The sequence below is a fragment of the Magallana gigas genome, chromosome 6 (assembly GCF_963853765.1).
Source record: "Magallana gigas chromosome 6, xbMagGiga1.1, whole genome shotgun sequence".
NCBI lineage: Eukaryota > Metazoa > Mollusca > Bivalvia > Ostreida > Ostreidae > Magallana > Magallana gigas.
This window is the reverse complement of record NC_088858.1, coordinates 36,958,077-36,975,094: the sequence shown is the minus strand read 5'-3', so window position 1 is coordinate 36,975,094 and position 17,018 is coordinate 36,958,077. Positions and strand designations below refer to the sequence as shown.

The following is a 17,018-nucleotide window of genomic DNA, read 5'->3' as shown; positions in this document are numbered from 1 at the left end:
TACCGTACCCGATTGCAATCAGTAACGTCTGAGAAATATTGGGATTACTGGAACGCCCTGTTCAGCTGCCTTATGTGGATAACCTTCATTATATGATGATACTTAAACATTACATGCTGATACTTTAACATTACATGCTGGTACTTCAACATTACAATGAGTACATGCTTATACTTTATTTTTAAAGAAAAAAGGCCTACGGGTGATCACGTGGTCAAATCTCAGCCCGATGGGCTTCGGCTGTGGCGTCCGAAGCAAATTGAAAGTGGGGGGGGGGGGGGGGGGGAGAGAGAGACTAGACTAATCATCAGAAATCTTGACGTCAAGAATTTCCAAAATCATGAAAATCCTAATCCGTGGGAGGGGGGGGGGATGAATGAAATCAGTTTCCATTTCCTGAGTAAGAACTGATTCATAACACGCGCGCGTGGATCTATGTGCGCGCGACTGATATATTAGAGTTATATTTTCATTACTTCTTCAACAAATATTTTACTATGCAAATAAGTACATATATAGGATAGGACATCAGGCTATGCCTATTTTAGTCCTCTCCCCAAGGATCAAAGTTACAACTGATATTTATTTTCTTCGTTGTTGTACAATTTTTTATTAACTTTGAAGAAAGGTTTTTTTAAAAATCTTGTGATACACGTAAAGATGAATTTTGACAAGGAAATTACTAGGCCTACTTTTATTCAATACTCAATAAAGGAAGGAAAACTGCATGATATTTTTTTACTCTTTAAATAACATAATGAAAAGTAAAATTCGTACGACCTGGCTGAAAAAAAAATCATTCTCACTTTCAAAACAAGATAACATTCAATATTACAGGAGCCCCCTCTCCTACCAATGGATTAATTTAGTGAAACGTTTTCCCAATTTAAAGATAAGATAATTTGTTTATTTCATTATTACTGTTTATCATTTACTTTTCAATATATCAAGTCGGGGTAAGCCTTTATTTAAATTGAATTTAACAAACTACATCTTTTAAGCTTATCTTCTGATGCACATGGAATTAAACAAACCAATCGATACAGTCCATATATGATATATGTCCCAACATGTTATGTGCGACTTTCGATATTTGAACCGAAACGGCTTTCTGTATCCGCGCAAAATAAACAATTGTGGTTTAACGGTATACACTGAAGCCACAAAACTGATTTTTAAAGTAGTTCTATTTAACAAGCTCAATATCAAACATAAAGCAGACACTAATATGTTTATTTTTGGAAGTTCACACGTCCATGACGTCTTATAAAGGCACAGTCTAATTATTTAAGTTCTCATTCAATAAGACACTCGAGGAACAAGAAATACATTGAGCTTAAATCGTGTAGCACAAAACGTGCTATGTGGAACTGTTTGAAAACTTCAATCTAGATTTACATACTGAAATAGGAAAAAGTTGGGGGATTTTTATACTACACAATTCATTGTACCATTTCTTCTTCTTCTTCTTCTCCTTTGAACAATGGTCATAATGTAACAATGTGTAATATCCATTTTAAAGAACCAAATACAATGACCCCTTTTCCCATATTCCACTATTAAAAAGTTTATTTGGTTCTAATCATTTCATTGATTAAGTCTGTTGCGAAAGGCACGCACCATCGTTGTTGAAAGTCGGGGGGGGGGGGGGGGGGTTGTGCAGACATAACAAGCAAAAGAGAGAGAGAGAGAGAGAGAGAGAGAGAGAGAGAGAGAGAGAGAGAGAGAGAGAGAGAGAGAGAGAGATGTGGTAGGAAAGCAATTTAAAATTCTCAAAACCCTAATTTGTTGGAGGGGAATGGAGGGGGAATCGCGGTCAGTTATTGCTCTCAGTCAGGTATTATCTACAAGTTGAGTTGTCTTTCTTTAGGTGTCTGAGATGTCTGTACGGCATATACAGTAAACAGAGTTTCTTTTCGTGGTCCTACTGCATTATTTTCAAGTTTCTACCACTCCAATTTTTAACTTGTAATGCAGCAATGGTATCAACCAAAATTCCAGGCATGCATCAAGATACTAGATATGTAGCATGTTAAAGATACAAATGGCTTGTAACATTTGTTTACGAATTTATGATTACTGTGACCAACGAAGTAATAACTTTTTTGTTCATAATGAAAGTATAAATTGATTGCATTGATTCCATGTATATCCATATGTAGAATTTATTATAATTTAAATTAAAAACAGGTTTCCTGCTCCTCCTGCTCCTGTTCCCCCTGCTCCTGTTCCTCCTCCTCCTCCTCTTCTTCCTCCTCTCCTCCTCCTTCTCCTTCTCCTCCTCGAAGTTACAATGTACCTCTTCGAATCTTAATGGAAAAATGTTTTTCTTGAAGATTTTCAGTAACTTGCAAAGAAAAATTTTTAATTTGTCGTTCATTTACATGATATTCTATGCAATTATAGTCCGTTCCAGGTTACTGCTTCCGTCACTTTTTGACAAATTTTAACGAAAATACACATTCCTGTCAAAGAGGTACAATTGAAATCGATATAATGGGAAAATCCAAGAATACTTCATTGACACTTCATCTATTTTTACCCAGAGAAATTCACACGATCGAAAACAAATTCCTAATGGAGATTTATAATGGGAATTGTTTACATCTTTTCTCCATTCGGAATTACTCGGAACACCTCGTACAATTTTTCGACGTTATCATCCGGGTGTTTTCATGTCTGATGGAATGCAAAATCCTTGTAGACTTTCTATTTTTGATTGTGTATTGAAACCTGAAGCAGTAGAGGGGACGTTTCAAAACAGATAATCTGGACTTTTTTCATTCTAGTGGATAAACGTAGTTTGGGCACGAACGTATTTATGATTATCTAAATGTTAAGCAAAACGCGTTGGAAGGAGAAATTTGGTACAGGGTCTAATGTATAGGGTGTGTTATTATCCATTTATACACAAATGAATAAACATCCCTCCTCTTACCGAATTTAAATTGTAACTAAGTCATTACTCGTCGTTTCCAATGAAGCATCATTAGTATCTCAGCAGTGTCGGTTCAAATTAAATAAAAATTAAGCTAGACCACAAAACTGTTTGAAAAATGTATGCAATGTCTAATAACACACTCAAAGATTCAGACATCTTAATTGGTTGTGTGGCAATTCAAACATGCCTTGAGCTGATATCTTGTCCCACCAGAGCTGTAATAGTCCCCGTTATTTGTTAAAACACACGTATCATCATCTTTTAATCAAGGCCTTCTTATAACGTTCCAAGTCCTCGAGTGTTGGAGCGGAAGATTGGTGTGATGAGGAAGTTAAAAGCACCCTAAAACGGATCATCTAGGAAAGTAGTTCCATATCAAGGATCCTGATTGGAAATCATTTCGCAATCCAATTCCATATGCGCTATCAGCAATGTCTTTTAAAATCAAATTTTACGAGGCATTTTCTCCAAGACAAACACTGGTATACCGGCAATAATTGGTTTCCACGACGGACAGCTGAAGCGAATAACGTTATTATGTCGTTAGCAGTTCTCAATGGTCCGCTTCGGATCAAATTGCAACGATGTAAACATCCTTTTTAAAGAGTACTTTGGCTTTTCTGCGGAATAAGACACAAAGAATGACCAGCGGCTATGAGGAATTTTCATTTCGTTTGGAGAGAGAGAACTAATAGAATGTTCCACTTCAAACGCCATCAAAATGGAGTCTAATACTTCGAACACCAGGGGCAATTGGACTCGACTGTAAGCAGAGGGCAAGCTAAGATATTAGACTGTAAAGCAACACTGTCATGTTCATCAGAGTATTGTTATACAGTTATAGACAGAAATGAATACTACAAAACAATGTAACGTGTGTAATACAATGTAATGGAACAAGATATAAAATATAAGAACTACATGTACGTGGAATGGAATCTATAGAATTCAACATTTTGCGATGTGCATGGCTTTGCAATGAGTATATGAAATATTTATCATCTGTTCATATATCTGTAATAAGATGACATCGAGCGAATTTCCAGAAAACGTCATCTTTAAAAAAATTATTTCTATGCCTTTACACATGTACATATATTCCAAAGGCACCTGGCGTCAAAAATGTTACTTTTAATTGTTAGATAATTTATAATACTGCTCTATAATTTTATAGTATAGAAAATTATCTTACTAATAAAAGAAATATTTTTAACGTCAGGTGCATGCCTAAGGTACAGTCATCCAGAGTTCAATTAAATTACAATGTACATGTATAAATATAAATACATGCAATCTGCGTGATATATTTGGTGTGTTCTGATTTACGATACGTTGTTTGTAATTGTTATCTTTATTTTCGCAAAAAAAACACCAATCATATTTACCAAAAAAGTTTCTATTTAAGCAATGGTAACTTTCGGCATTCTCCCAGGCAATATCAATGATACTTTTTTTATCTACATGGATTCAAACTTAATGCAAACGCTTGAAAAATATTACATCCCCAAAACGATTATATATTTAGTTTAATTTTACCGTGAAACAAACCAATTTTATTATGAAAACAAAACAAAGCAATACAATTCATTTTGGTTTAAATCCACATGCTCCAGATTATACATATCTTATAAGTCTGTAAGTTTTACTCGTATCAGTCTCAGTATATGGCTTCAAACTCTGACCACAGGATGTAATCAAATAGTCTCGCTAACGGCTTTACCGTAAATCTTAAAAACTGGCCTGTTTAATGTACATGTATCACCCTACGAGTAAATAGCAGAATGAAAGAATTTATCTTCTTCAACTTGATATGCTTATTACATACGACTGGAATCATTGCGATCCAGCAAACGACCGATTAGCGAATAAAAAATATCACGAACTCAGAAATTAAAATGCTGTAAATATTGAAAGTCATTGTACGTGATTTGAAAAGATATAGAGATTCAACAGTTACACCAAAGTAAAGATTCCGTCGTTGATACTTTATTTTGACGATTTCCATCACAACAATTGTTGAATTTGTAGATACATGTATAATACATGCAATGCCTGTGTATCGTAACGACATTGACTCAGACGCTGTAAGTTTTTTTTCTTTTCAATGTAATGGAATACTATTATAAATAAAATGCTGAAAATATAATAACTAATTTTCTTTTTGGCCAAAATGTTCTTTAATTTGTTGTTTGCAGTGTTTATATATCATTTGTCAGCAAATCTTGTATTTCTGTAAATGTATGTACAAAAAGAAACAGAGATGTTATTTTTGTAATACCAAAGTACACCAATATCGATTCCATTTCTATATTAACCATGTTTTTGGTTTATTTTTGAAATTCCTTGCTCTTTTATTGATGTTGCGCTTTTAGTAATTTTCGGATCAAGTACTTCAGTGTAAAATTGACACAAAAACCATTAATCAGCTGATCCCCAATTTAGAAATGGAAATAATAACAAAGTAAAACTTAAGGTGCAATTTCGAAACGATTCTCTCTAATTTATTTTCTTCCATGATACTTATACCGCGCCTGCAAAACAACTTCCTCTTTTTTGCGCGACTCTGTAACATCTTCATTTCAATCATACGCCAAGAAATGTAAATATATCATAATTTGCGACAAAGTTTTTCTGCAGTCGAAGAAACTTAATAGTCTTGTCGCAGTAGGTGGACTATTTAGCGGTGCTACGGTTTCCGCGGCGCTATTTAGTTGTAAGCGTTTTGATTCTTCGTCAGACACGCGATATCCGGTGCTGTCAGCTACAACGTATTTTCCAGAGCGGTCCCGGTTGGACTTAATCTTGACGTATTCATTTTCAGATTCCGTCTCAATGTGACACAACCGTCCAGATATTTTATATAGTTTTCTCCTCAGCCATAATTACATCTTAATTTTCTCTTAATCATTATTTATGAACTTAATAGCCCTGCTGTATCTTTCATATCGACCTTTCTTAAGCGTCGAAGAACCAGTCTTTGGGTGGATTTGTGCCTGATAAAGGTGACGTAACAGTCTTGTTAATTTCTACCAGGTGCAAATTACTTTGTTAACAGAATACATGGTCGTTTTACCTGCTCGGATTTATCAATTGGACGCTGCCGAAATTCTCGGGTTTCTACAGATTCCCACGAACACGAAATAACGGCTATACCCCGGCCAATTCACACCATATTAACGTTCCATTATAAATTGATGATGTATATCTGTCAAACATTGTAGTTACTCAGTAAGGGGTAAATGGCGCTAAAAAGAATATAATAGAAATTGTTCGCAGTTTTGCCACGGTGAATGTCAAACATTAACCTGGGTTTCAACTTTATTAATGGATATGCCAGTTTTAGATAATATATAAGTAATTTAAGTAATCTGGATGTGTATATGACAAACGCCATCTCAATATCTGATAAACCTTCATTTTTCATTACATACGGAAAGTATTAAATGAAAACATGATATTTCAAACGCAAGAAATCAAACACTACAACATTTAGCTCACAATTTCAACTGGTATTCAATTCTTAATTCAGAATATACTCTCATGTACTACAGTATGACTTTAAAAACAATATTTAGATGTTACGAGTCACCGAAAAAATTGTCAAGCTAAAATTTAAAATTATTTTTATATTAATTAAGATATCAACTTTTAATATAAGTGGATCATTAAAAAATATTAATTTCAAACAAGTGGAAAATAAATTAAGATTAATGCCCCCCAATTTTTTTGAAATTCCGACAATATATACTTTTGAATCAAAAAATCATTTTATAAATGTGTGTAAATTCCCTCGAATAGTTAAGTATGCTTAACCCAACGAAAAACATCAATAATTAATGAAAAAAATATGCAAGTCTTACTTTTTTTCAAATCCAAAAATGCATGCCATACAGCGATTGAAATTATAGTAATAATTTACACGTTCTTTGGAGTTTAGTGTTGAATATTATTTTACTTTTTTCCATTTTAATTTTCTAAAATAGAATAATCAAAAATTTATTTATACAATTTCCATACCAGTGAAGTTTATTATGAATTTTAAATGTTGCAATATATCCATTTTCATTTCCATTTTCATATTTTCCTCTATAAAATACACTACATGTATAGTGTTGAGCAGTCATTTTTTAGCATGTATTCTTAGAAATGATTTCACTCTACTGTGTTTGTTAGCAAGCAAGGCGTTCCCATTTTATCTATTATAACTTATCGGATTTGTACACCCGCAGTGAACAATCATTTAGTTACGGGCATCTGATCGACAGCCAAAAATGATTGACAGGCCGATCTTACAACTGCAGAGCGGGAGATAATTCTCCAACCAATCAAAACGCCGTGACGCCAAGAGCAAGTTGATTCAACCTGATAAAGTTTATAACAAATTTTGTTACAAGAAATAAAAATGATAAAACCTTGTAAAGAAAAGACTGGGCCCCTCCCCCCGATGTGTGTGCTTAATGATGTTGACATATCTCCAAGAATCATTGAGTTGTCAATTTAAAAACCTTAGGAGAGCGTATGACATATGTGTATTAATCCTATGTCTTCTTGGATAAAACCCCTGTATGATAGGGCCTATCACACCAAGGAGGGATACTTCACCAGAATCGGCCGGAGAACACAGAAACATTCTTAGATGAAGTTTTTATCATGAATTCTTAATTTTCCGTCGTATGTATTTTTTTTTTTCGTTGGAAAACTTTTGAAATTTTGTAGTCTGGATTTTTAAACCTAGCTTCTGTGGCGGTGAGAGTTTGTTGTTTGAAAGAGACAAAATGTTTGCTCTTCCTACTCTACATTTTACACCTCAACAAGTAGCGCAAGTTTGTGAAACTTTGGAGGAAAGTGGAGACATTGAGCGCTTGGGACGTTTTCTCTGGTCTTTACCTGTCAACCCGTCCGCGTGCGAGGCTCTGAACAAGCATGAATCGGTACTGAGGGCCCGGGCTCTAGTTTCTTTCCACACAGGAAATTACAGAGACCTTTATCACATTCTTGAACATCACAAATTTACCAAAGAATCCCATGCCAAACTTCAGGCAATGTGGCTGGAGGCCCATTACCAGGAGGCAGAGAAACTCCGAGGACGACCCTTAGGTCCAGTGGACAAATACAGAGTCCGAAAGAAGTTTCCCCTCCCCAGGACGATATGGGACGGGGAGCAGAAGACGCACTGCTTCAAAGAGAGGACAAGAAACCTGCTCAGAGAATGGTACCTACAGGACCCTTACCCGAACCCGACCAAAAAGAGAGAACTGGCTTCGGCTACAGGACTGACGCCTACCCAAGTGGGAAACTGGTTCAAAAACAGGCGACAAAGAGACAGGGCGGCTGCAGCTAAAAACAGGTAATGATCCAAATAATAACCCTTCTTGTGCATATAAATCGAAAACTCAGAATATACAAATTTTGCTGTGATTTTTATATAGAATCTTTTGGAGTTTTACAGTAAATCAGTTTTTATTTTTACATTAGGCATTATATTTTCTTTTTAGGTAATTCGACTTTTATAAAGCTGTATGAATGGTATTCATTTTGTGAATTTAAAATTTCATTTATCTTACAATGCATTATTCTTGTAGTAACAAAATATCATCATACAAAGTAAAGCCATAAAAGTTGCATTTAAATTTTTATATTTTCATTCATCTTTAAAATTAAAATTAAAGCCAAACTTTGTATTTACTAAAATGTTAAACTTGCAGCAAAAAATAATTTTGATATCAATTATAAAATTGAAAATAAAAATACCAACTAACGAAGACTAAATGTAATCTAGGACAGCGATTAATAATTGTTCAGATTTTCCTTGTTCCTCATTTTTTAATCATTTACAACCCTCGGTTTATTTCTGTATACAGTAACTTCTGTTCTAAATTTAAAATTCTTAAATTGCATTATATTTTTGCCAGTAAGATTTTAATCAAACTAAAATATCACAATTAACCAATTTAAAAGACAAAATTTTTATTCGGGGGGAAGATGTAATTTTGAAGAAGAATAGTAAAAATACCACAACATATTTTAAGAAAAATAAATAATATTTCGTAAAAACAAAACCTTGTTTTAACGGACCCATACCCATAATGATTAAATGTTTTCAACACGTTTTTACAACCAAACAAGATTAAATACCCGATATATCTAAGTACTTAACACTTTCTCAAAGACAAGATGTGTGACTAACTATTGAACTTTAGCGTCATGTTGATAATTATCAAAAACTAATAGACCGCAAGGCTTTTCTTATCGACCCCATCGTGTTGAAAAAAGATCACTCCGATAATCGAGGAGTTGTATCTTAATTCTTTAAATATTTTTTTTTCTGTGACAATGTAAAACACTATGGGTTGTTGGGCCGGAAGATATTGATGTTTGAAGATAATTTCCGAGAGTCATCACTCACGAAACCTTTCTATCTTTCTTCTTACAAAACTACAACACAAGGAACATTATCAATGATGTTATCAAATTCCCGTTTCTTTTGACAACTGATACATATGTAAATAGTAAATTGACGCAAAAGTTGTTTTATGTTTTACGAAATGGTGTTAGTTTTGTTATGAATAACATGTAGGGTTATTTTATATACGTGAATTACACAACCATAATTCCATGCATTTTAAAAGAAAAATTATTTACTAATGAAAAATACTGCTATAATTTTATATCACATTTTAATGAGATTATGTGGATTGTTAGCTTATAAACAGCTCAATTTTGTTTTCTTTTATTCGAATATAGGAATTTTTTTTATATAGAAAATGATGGTGAACAAAATACCTGTTTTAAAAATACACAATTTCAGTACACCCCTGAAATATAAGTGAATATATAAACTTGTAAAATCTTGTACATGTTAATCTTTGGACATGGTCAATATTTATAATTCTTCTTACTTACCAGAAATTTAAATATCAAAATTAAACAAATAAAAGGGTTAATACCCAATTAGATATACTACCGTTTAGAAGTATAACAAATCGTATAAAAGTTTCCAACCCAATCAAATATTTTAAACTTTTTAAGCCGAATTTAAACTAAAAATATTTTCACCCAAAGGCAGCGAAATTGCTGAGCAAATTTGTCCATTTTTGTTCCACGAGGGAGATTAGCTGTGTCTTTGTGAGAAGTTTCTACTACACAAACGTTGGCTTCTTTCGACGTTTATTTATATATTTGTTTTTTCGCTGTATTAAGAACGTTATGTCATGATAGCCCCCTAAGATCAATTTTGTGATCGCATGTAAATGGAATTTGATCCTAAATTGTCAAAACAAGCCAAAGAGCGTATTAATTCAAAACAAAATTGAGGTGACACGGACGCAGGTGAACATGTTTGACCCTATTTTATATACGTGTACTTGTACTGTTTTCTGCGGAAAAAAATTGGTTGCAAAGAAAAATAATTTAACAAGATTCATATCCCTCAATTGAAAAGAAAAAGAGAAAAAAAACACGTTACATTATATGATATTATATAATATTGTTTTTTTGAATTTAATCTCTCAAACTAAAGAATTCTTTTTTTTAAAGAAAGCAATGATTTCATTCTCTCTCACTTTTGCCTATTTCTTATAAAATTTGAATATAATTGAATATTGTGTATTTATTATTGAAAAGAAGCTATGAAAAGGACGCCCCAAAAATAATCTAATTGGAGAAGAAAAATCACTTAACACAAAATAACATTCACGCAGATGAATGATAGAAATGAGGTATTGATGCCCCTAAATAATGTATGTACGTGTGTTAAAAATTGCACTTAATACTCTGATCATGTACTTTGTTACATGTAGAACTCGCTTTTATTTAGCTCCGAAATAGATCCATGCTTTTAGCTGCATATCATACAAGAATAATTGTGCTTGTTTAGTAATTTTTTCAGAGGAGAATATTATGTTTGTGGGGACTATTACCAGCCCATTGCTTCTGATATGATAATCTAAATTGCAGAATAAATTACACACTGCAAATTATACCACAGCCAAAAAAAAAAATCCCCAGCACATTTAACACTACCGGTATTTTCATGTATTCGTGTTAAAATGACGTCATTATAATAACTTTAGCTGAAATAAAGTGTATACGTACAAAAATGAAAGTTGGCGTAAAATTCGTCTTGTAAATGACAAAGAAATAAAAAGGGGTTACTTTGATCCCCCATCAAATAACCCGGATTACATATACTTGGATACAACGATCGGTAGAGACTTCAATATCGAGTCCCTCTGAAATGAATCAGTTTATGAAGGATTTATCATAAGCCCAGACCAAATGTCTTTGCAAAGCGTTATTCTTTATAGGCGAATATTTTCACGTTCGTCCATGTCTCATTTGGTCAATATTTACCCCCGCTGCGAAGAAGATATAATGGCCTTGAATGGAACAATTTTGGAGAATTAAGTCATTAATACTAGGAGCCTAAATATATGAACTGGAATTCTTATAAAGTTAAGAAATCTCTTCTGTGTCGGTCACGTTCCTTATTCTTCGATATGACATTTGCCTTTCATTTTTGTCGGGGTATGAAAGGATCGACATTCAATTTGATATTGTGATTATAGATACTATTGTGTATAAAATTATATACACCTGTCCGGGATGCCTAATACTTTGCTTGTATTCATATTTATTTGATAAGAACTTCACCTCTTCTTTATGCCTTTGTTTACATCTCGCACCTGCTATCAATATTTTAAAGTAGAAAATCGTAATCGGTTTCGGGGATTCCGATGTTGAGAGGAAGACCTCGTACTTTTTCGTCTTGTTCTTATGCAAGAGTGAGAGGTCTGATTCTAACCCGGGAGATTAGCACGCATTTTGTAGTGTTAAGATATTCCTAAATATATTAACTTCTCTATCAGCTGACACGAGCTCATAGTTCGAATCCCGCGTTTATCCTCTTAACTAAGTAAACTGAAAACGAATCGATCTTCTTCGATAAAGTTCTATCTCTTCAGACATAAATTATCAACGACTATGGGATAATGGACCATGGCAAGTCTTGTTTCGCGTATTTATGTAATGTTATTTGTTTACTTCTCGCACAATAGATAAGATAAGGCAATCCGTGTAAAACAAACCCGAGGATAATCGTTAGATAGTGGGTTTTCAATTTGGATCTTTTCCTCCCGGGAAGTCCTCAATATTGTCTGAATGAATTGATCCCCAAATATTTCTAAACTGATACCACTATACATATTCATTCCTTTTCACTCCAGTATGTTTCTAAGTATCTTCAATATTCTACAAAACCAAAATATCATTATACATGTACCATTATTAATTCTTAACCAAAATAGATGTTAGTAGCGTGTTAGTTTCTCAGAAATACGTGAACAAACATAACACTATTTTGCTAAATACAGTGCATGAACGCATTTTTGAATGTGCTTATATTCGTTTAAAAAGCGCAAAATGAATATCGGTAAACATTTCGGCCACATTTGCAAAGTATTTATACATAATGTATATGTTGATGATATGGGATAGTCATCTCTTTACACAATTAATGTCATACGAAATTATGATCATTTTATTGAGAATCGATTTCCTGAATTGAATTTGAAAAGGTTTCATATATGCACGGAAAAAAAATTAAACTGAAAATGAGCTTTTAGAATCAGATCTACCCGTGACTGTTACATACAATTAGACTGTCTGAATCTGAGAATTGTCACGTGACCCTGTCAACGTCATAGGTCACCCACGATGCGGTGTCATTCGGTGAAGCAGTTCAACGATTATATACTTATCAGGCTTTAACAAGCGAAATTCGTCGACACCCCATTTGACAGCTAAAAGAGAACTTGTTTACTTTTTCAAATCAATTGGGATGAAATTGTTAACTGCATGGTTAAGATCTATTCAAGAAAATCTCATTGCTTTATTTAGAGTGTCAGAATTTTCTTTTCAGATCAATTTCCAGAGTAAATATGGCGATCTTGAGAAAAATATTAGAATAACGAATTGAATTGAGTTATTAAATCTCGCGGTAAAGTGGAGTTGCGTTGTTGCGAACACCATTATTGAAAATTATTTTGTCAAAATAAGCATCTATTCCAAGGAAATATTTAATAAGTTACGGCATTATGTAACTTTTAAATTGAAATTGTGAAGACCTCAAAGCGTCACGCTATCAACAATTATTATAAGACATGGAGCCGGTAAAGTTAATGCTTGAACGTAATTTTTTGCAATAACTTACAGTGATTCAGTTATTTCCATTGCTTTTGCATTTCTAAGGATAAGTGTATTAAGGAATATTTATTAATTCCTTTTATCATCTGTAGCATTATGTTTAGAATAATGTTTACTTTGCAAGAACGTTTATGAAACAAAAGTTAAAGGATTAATTCATATAAAATATTTCTAACAGCATGTTTCGTGTACAAGAGTTAAATACTCACAACTAATATAAACTCCAATCAGTAAATATTATACACAACTGCATGTCTGTGCATAGCCCCATTCCTTTTGCCGACTCCTTAAGAAAAATAAAAGCAGCGAAAATAATTCAATAATCTAATCGAAAACCGAATTCAAAAATTAAATGATATACGAAAATTCTTTAATAGTGTTGAAAATGTTAATTTAAAAAAAAAATATTGCGATGAAATATTTTTCTGAACATTCTTTTAAAACAAATTTTATTCTTTTGCAGACTTCAAAACCATCAAAACGGAGACAAGCTGAACTGCCTGGGAGCATCATCGCCGACCGGCAGGTCGATGACGTCATTCGACGATGACGAGAAAATCGACGTTGACGTCGAGGACGATGATGACGACTTTGACAATCTGGACGACTCTCGCAGTAGCACGAGTTCTCCCAACTCCCAGATATCTGCCCAGAGCCCACCCAGCCAACTCAAATTGTCACTCACATAATTGTGACGTCACAATTATATGCTTACTGCTTATTGCGATCTGGAATCGAAACTGACGATTTTTTTTCTTCTCGAACAGTTGTTTAAAAAGATTTTCAGAAAGTGTGTAAGAAAAACGATTTAGATCGAGTCTTGCCATCTGTGGATGTTGTTTTGGTGTTTCATCGCTTTCATACATGTATGTGTATCCCGTTATTTTATAGACTCTTGTTTATTGTACAGATTTGCCTCATTATGTGGTTGTCGAAGCATTTTCATTTTATTTGAAGTGCTAAAACTTTATACATGCATATATATAATCTTATGAATTTGTTATTGTGGTGTACAATTACCTGTGTGTACACTAGCGTACGTAAAACAAAACATTTGCTTTAAAACGGTGAATTTAAATGACAGTAGTACGGGTTGAATTTTTTCGTTTAAACTACAGCACAATTAACTTCACAAAATATCCACAATAAAAAATTGTTTAAGTTTATTATCAGAACTCGATGTAATTAGAGTAATATTTTGTCTATATACTACATCTTTATTCATGATCCTGAGCCCTTACTAGAAATCTTGGTTTTCATTTCCAACAATTAATGTACTCGATATCAATCCTTATCATTTGCACATAAGTGCACATGTGGACACTATAGTTAATCACTGCGCAATAAGTCAAATGGTTAAGTAACTTAGGGAAAGTTAAAAAAGAAACATCTGTAGTCATGTAAATTGTTATATTTACACTAAAACTTATACCAAAGATGTCATAAAAAATATACAATGGCTACACAAGTTTCTTTAGAATAATATTAGTCAAAAGTACACTAGTAATATGAAAATTAAACTTGTGAAGTTTGAGAAAAATATATTAGTAAGCGAGTACCGATTTATTGTTCCATTTATGTCCCCATTGTTATGTTAATGATTAAAGTGATCGAAATATCAAGGAAATGGTTTGTTGTTTTGTCTCTATTAAAATACAAAGCCCGGCATTTACAAAGACTGGAAAGATGTTCTTTAGATTGATTGGTTAACTTATTCTAGTTTGATTGTTGTTCAAAGTTTCTTTATCGCCTCCATTGTTGTATTATAATTTTATTTTGGGATATCAAATCATAATAGAGTGTAACGCGGATTTCTGAAACGTTTATAAAATAGATATATTTTGAAAAACGTTTTTTGTTACGTAAAATGTCTCTCTTACTTAGAAAGCTATTTTTAAAGAGAAATATATTGATTATAATCTACAAACTGTTAACAACTTGTAATGAACATCTTGGCACATGAAGAGGCACTTGAAGTCATTCATGTAATTATATTTTACCCAATAATGCAAAATGAAACTTTTTATAACACTCTTTAAAATAATTAACTTCATACACAATTTTCGTAATAGTTATATTAGATAAATCTTTTATTCCATTGTAGTAAATGTTATATTGTTTCGCGCATTTGTGACTCTTGTAAAAAATTAAGCCGAATTTCGAGCCCGATCAATCCAATTCCGACTAACAGCGGGATTCGGTAAATAGGCCTAAGTGAAGACGTCTCTCTTCAGCCATTAATCGGGGTGTTGTAGACAATGTTCTTCTATTGTATACGATGGCAAATTAATTTAGAATTTTTATTCAAACGTCAATAAACTGTAATTCGCGTTAAGGCCGGAGCGAGCACCCTCGCTGCGGGCAGTCAGATCTCCTTTGTCCTCAGTCAATTGCCCGCCCTGTCTATCAGTTCTTGATTCGAGCTTCTGAAGAGCCGTTACCTTGTTCGACAGCTTCAACATTGCTTTGTCAATTCCCAGTCGTGCTTTACAATTCTTTTGTGTATGGTAATACTCCCGGATTTTGACAAATTACCAGAACAAAAAAAGACCAAAGCCCCTTATTTCCTCGCTGCACTGGACTTATATTTACCCCTGTGGACTTCATTAGTACTTGATCGTAATAGCTGGTGATCAGTAAGCTAGCATATGCATACAGTTTACGTATTTTTAAAAAAAAATCATACCATGATTTCAATTGACCTTTTGCAAAAGGATTTTCTAAAAAAAAGTTTAATTTTAACTCTGTCGTCACGATGGATAGTAGTACAATGATGGATGTACATGATGAACCAACATGGGTATATATTTTTCTAAAATGCAAATAGACAACCCCTCTTCGCTGATAGCAGTCGGCAGCTCAACTCCATTACTATAAAAGTTAATACATATATAAGTTAATTTGATTTCAAAAAAGATATTTCATATACACGTATGTCTCTAAATAAAACACCAGAAATGTTTTGGATAATGCAAAGATGACAAAGCCTTTAGAGATAGGTCAAGAATTTGTTTGTAATGTATTTGGCAATCTTATACTGATTTAATGATTGGAGTAGTTATTCTTGAGAATTGTTGTGGAGTTGGATTTCTTTTTCATATTTTTATGTTTTTTTTAAATATTTTCATTTCAGTTGGAATAAAGAATATATTTTTTTCAAAAGAAATTCTCGCAAAATTTCGCGAAAAGATGATGATTTATGGATCGGACTGTCTCGATGTCCTTTAAATTACAACACAAACAAACCATAAACAATGACCATTGATGAGAGTAACAATTTCCTGCTCGGCCTTAATACAACTTCCTCTCTCCGATACCATTATTTGAAAGAACATCCGCGCTCTTTGAAGAATAAGCAGTCAGATGGTCTGCCTCGGGGGTCAGAATGAACGAGACCCTCTTATATTAGCGGAGGCGAAGGTCGACATTATCACATATGTTAATTTTCTTTGTACTAACATTTTTCAATGCTTAAACATCTATAAAAATCAAGAGGAAGTATTGTTTATTTCGACGTGTCGTCTGCCGAAACTGACGAATTAGAGTTCTTGATTAGTTTTCATGTAACCTGAACAATATTTGGTGTTTTAGAAAACATTTGCTATAATAGGCAAGCAATATATCTGTTTACTATTTGGGTATGAATTAAATATGTTCTTCAGCTTGGAGTGTAACATCAGAGTTGTAAAGAAATGACTCAAAATTATACAATTTTTCATACATTTTACTCAATCATTAGTCATCACGTGAAATTTTAGACTGAGCATGTGAAATTGATATTCTTTTATCCAACGAATACTACTCAATCGTGCACAACTATGCGAAATGTGCAGAGTGCTTTGAATCTCAGCGGCTGAGACCATGAGTAACTTCA

General features: G+C 33.3%; 1 protein-coding gene across 1 annotated transcript; it reads left to right on the top strand.

Annotated features, from left to right (window-relative positions):
- Nucleotides 1-7,358: 7,358 nt before the first annotated feature.
- Nucleotides 7,359-13,985, top strand: LOC105327496 (homeobox protein SIX6). Its single transcript, XM_011428000.4, has 2 exons — nt 7,359-8,288; nt 13,608-13,985. The coding sequence occupies exons 1-2, from the start codon at nt 7,717-7,719 to the stop codon at nt 13,831-13,833; spliced, it is 798 nt and encodes a 265-aa protein (XP_011426302.1). The 5' UTR covers nt 7,359-7,716; the 3' UTR covers nt 13,834-13,985.
- The last annotated feature ends 3,033 nt before the right edge of the window (nt 13,986-17,018 follow it).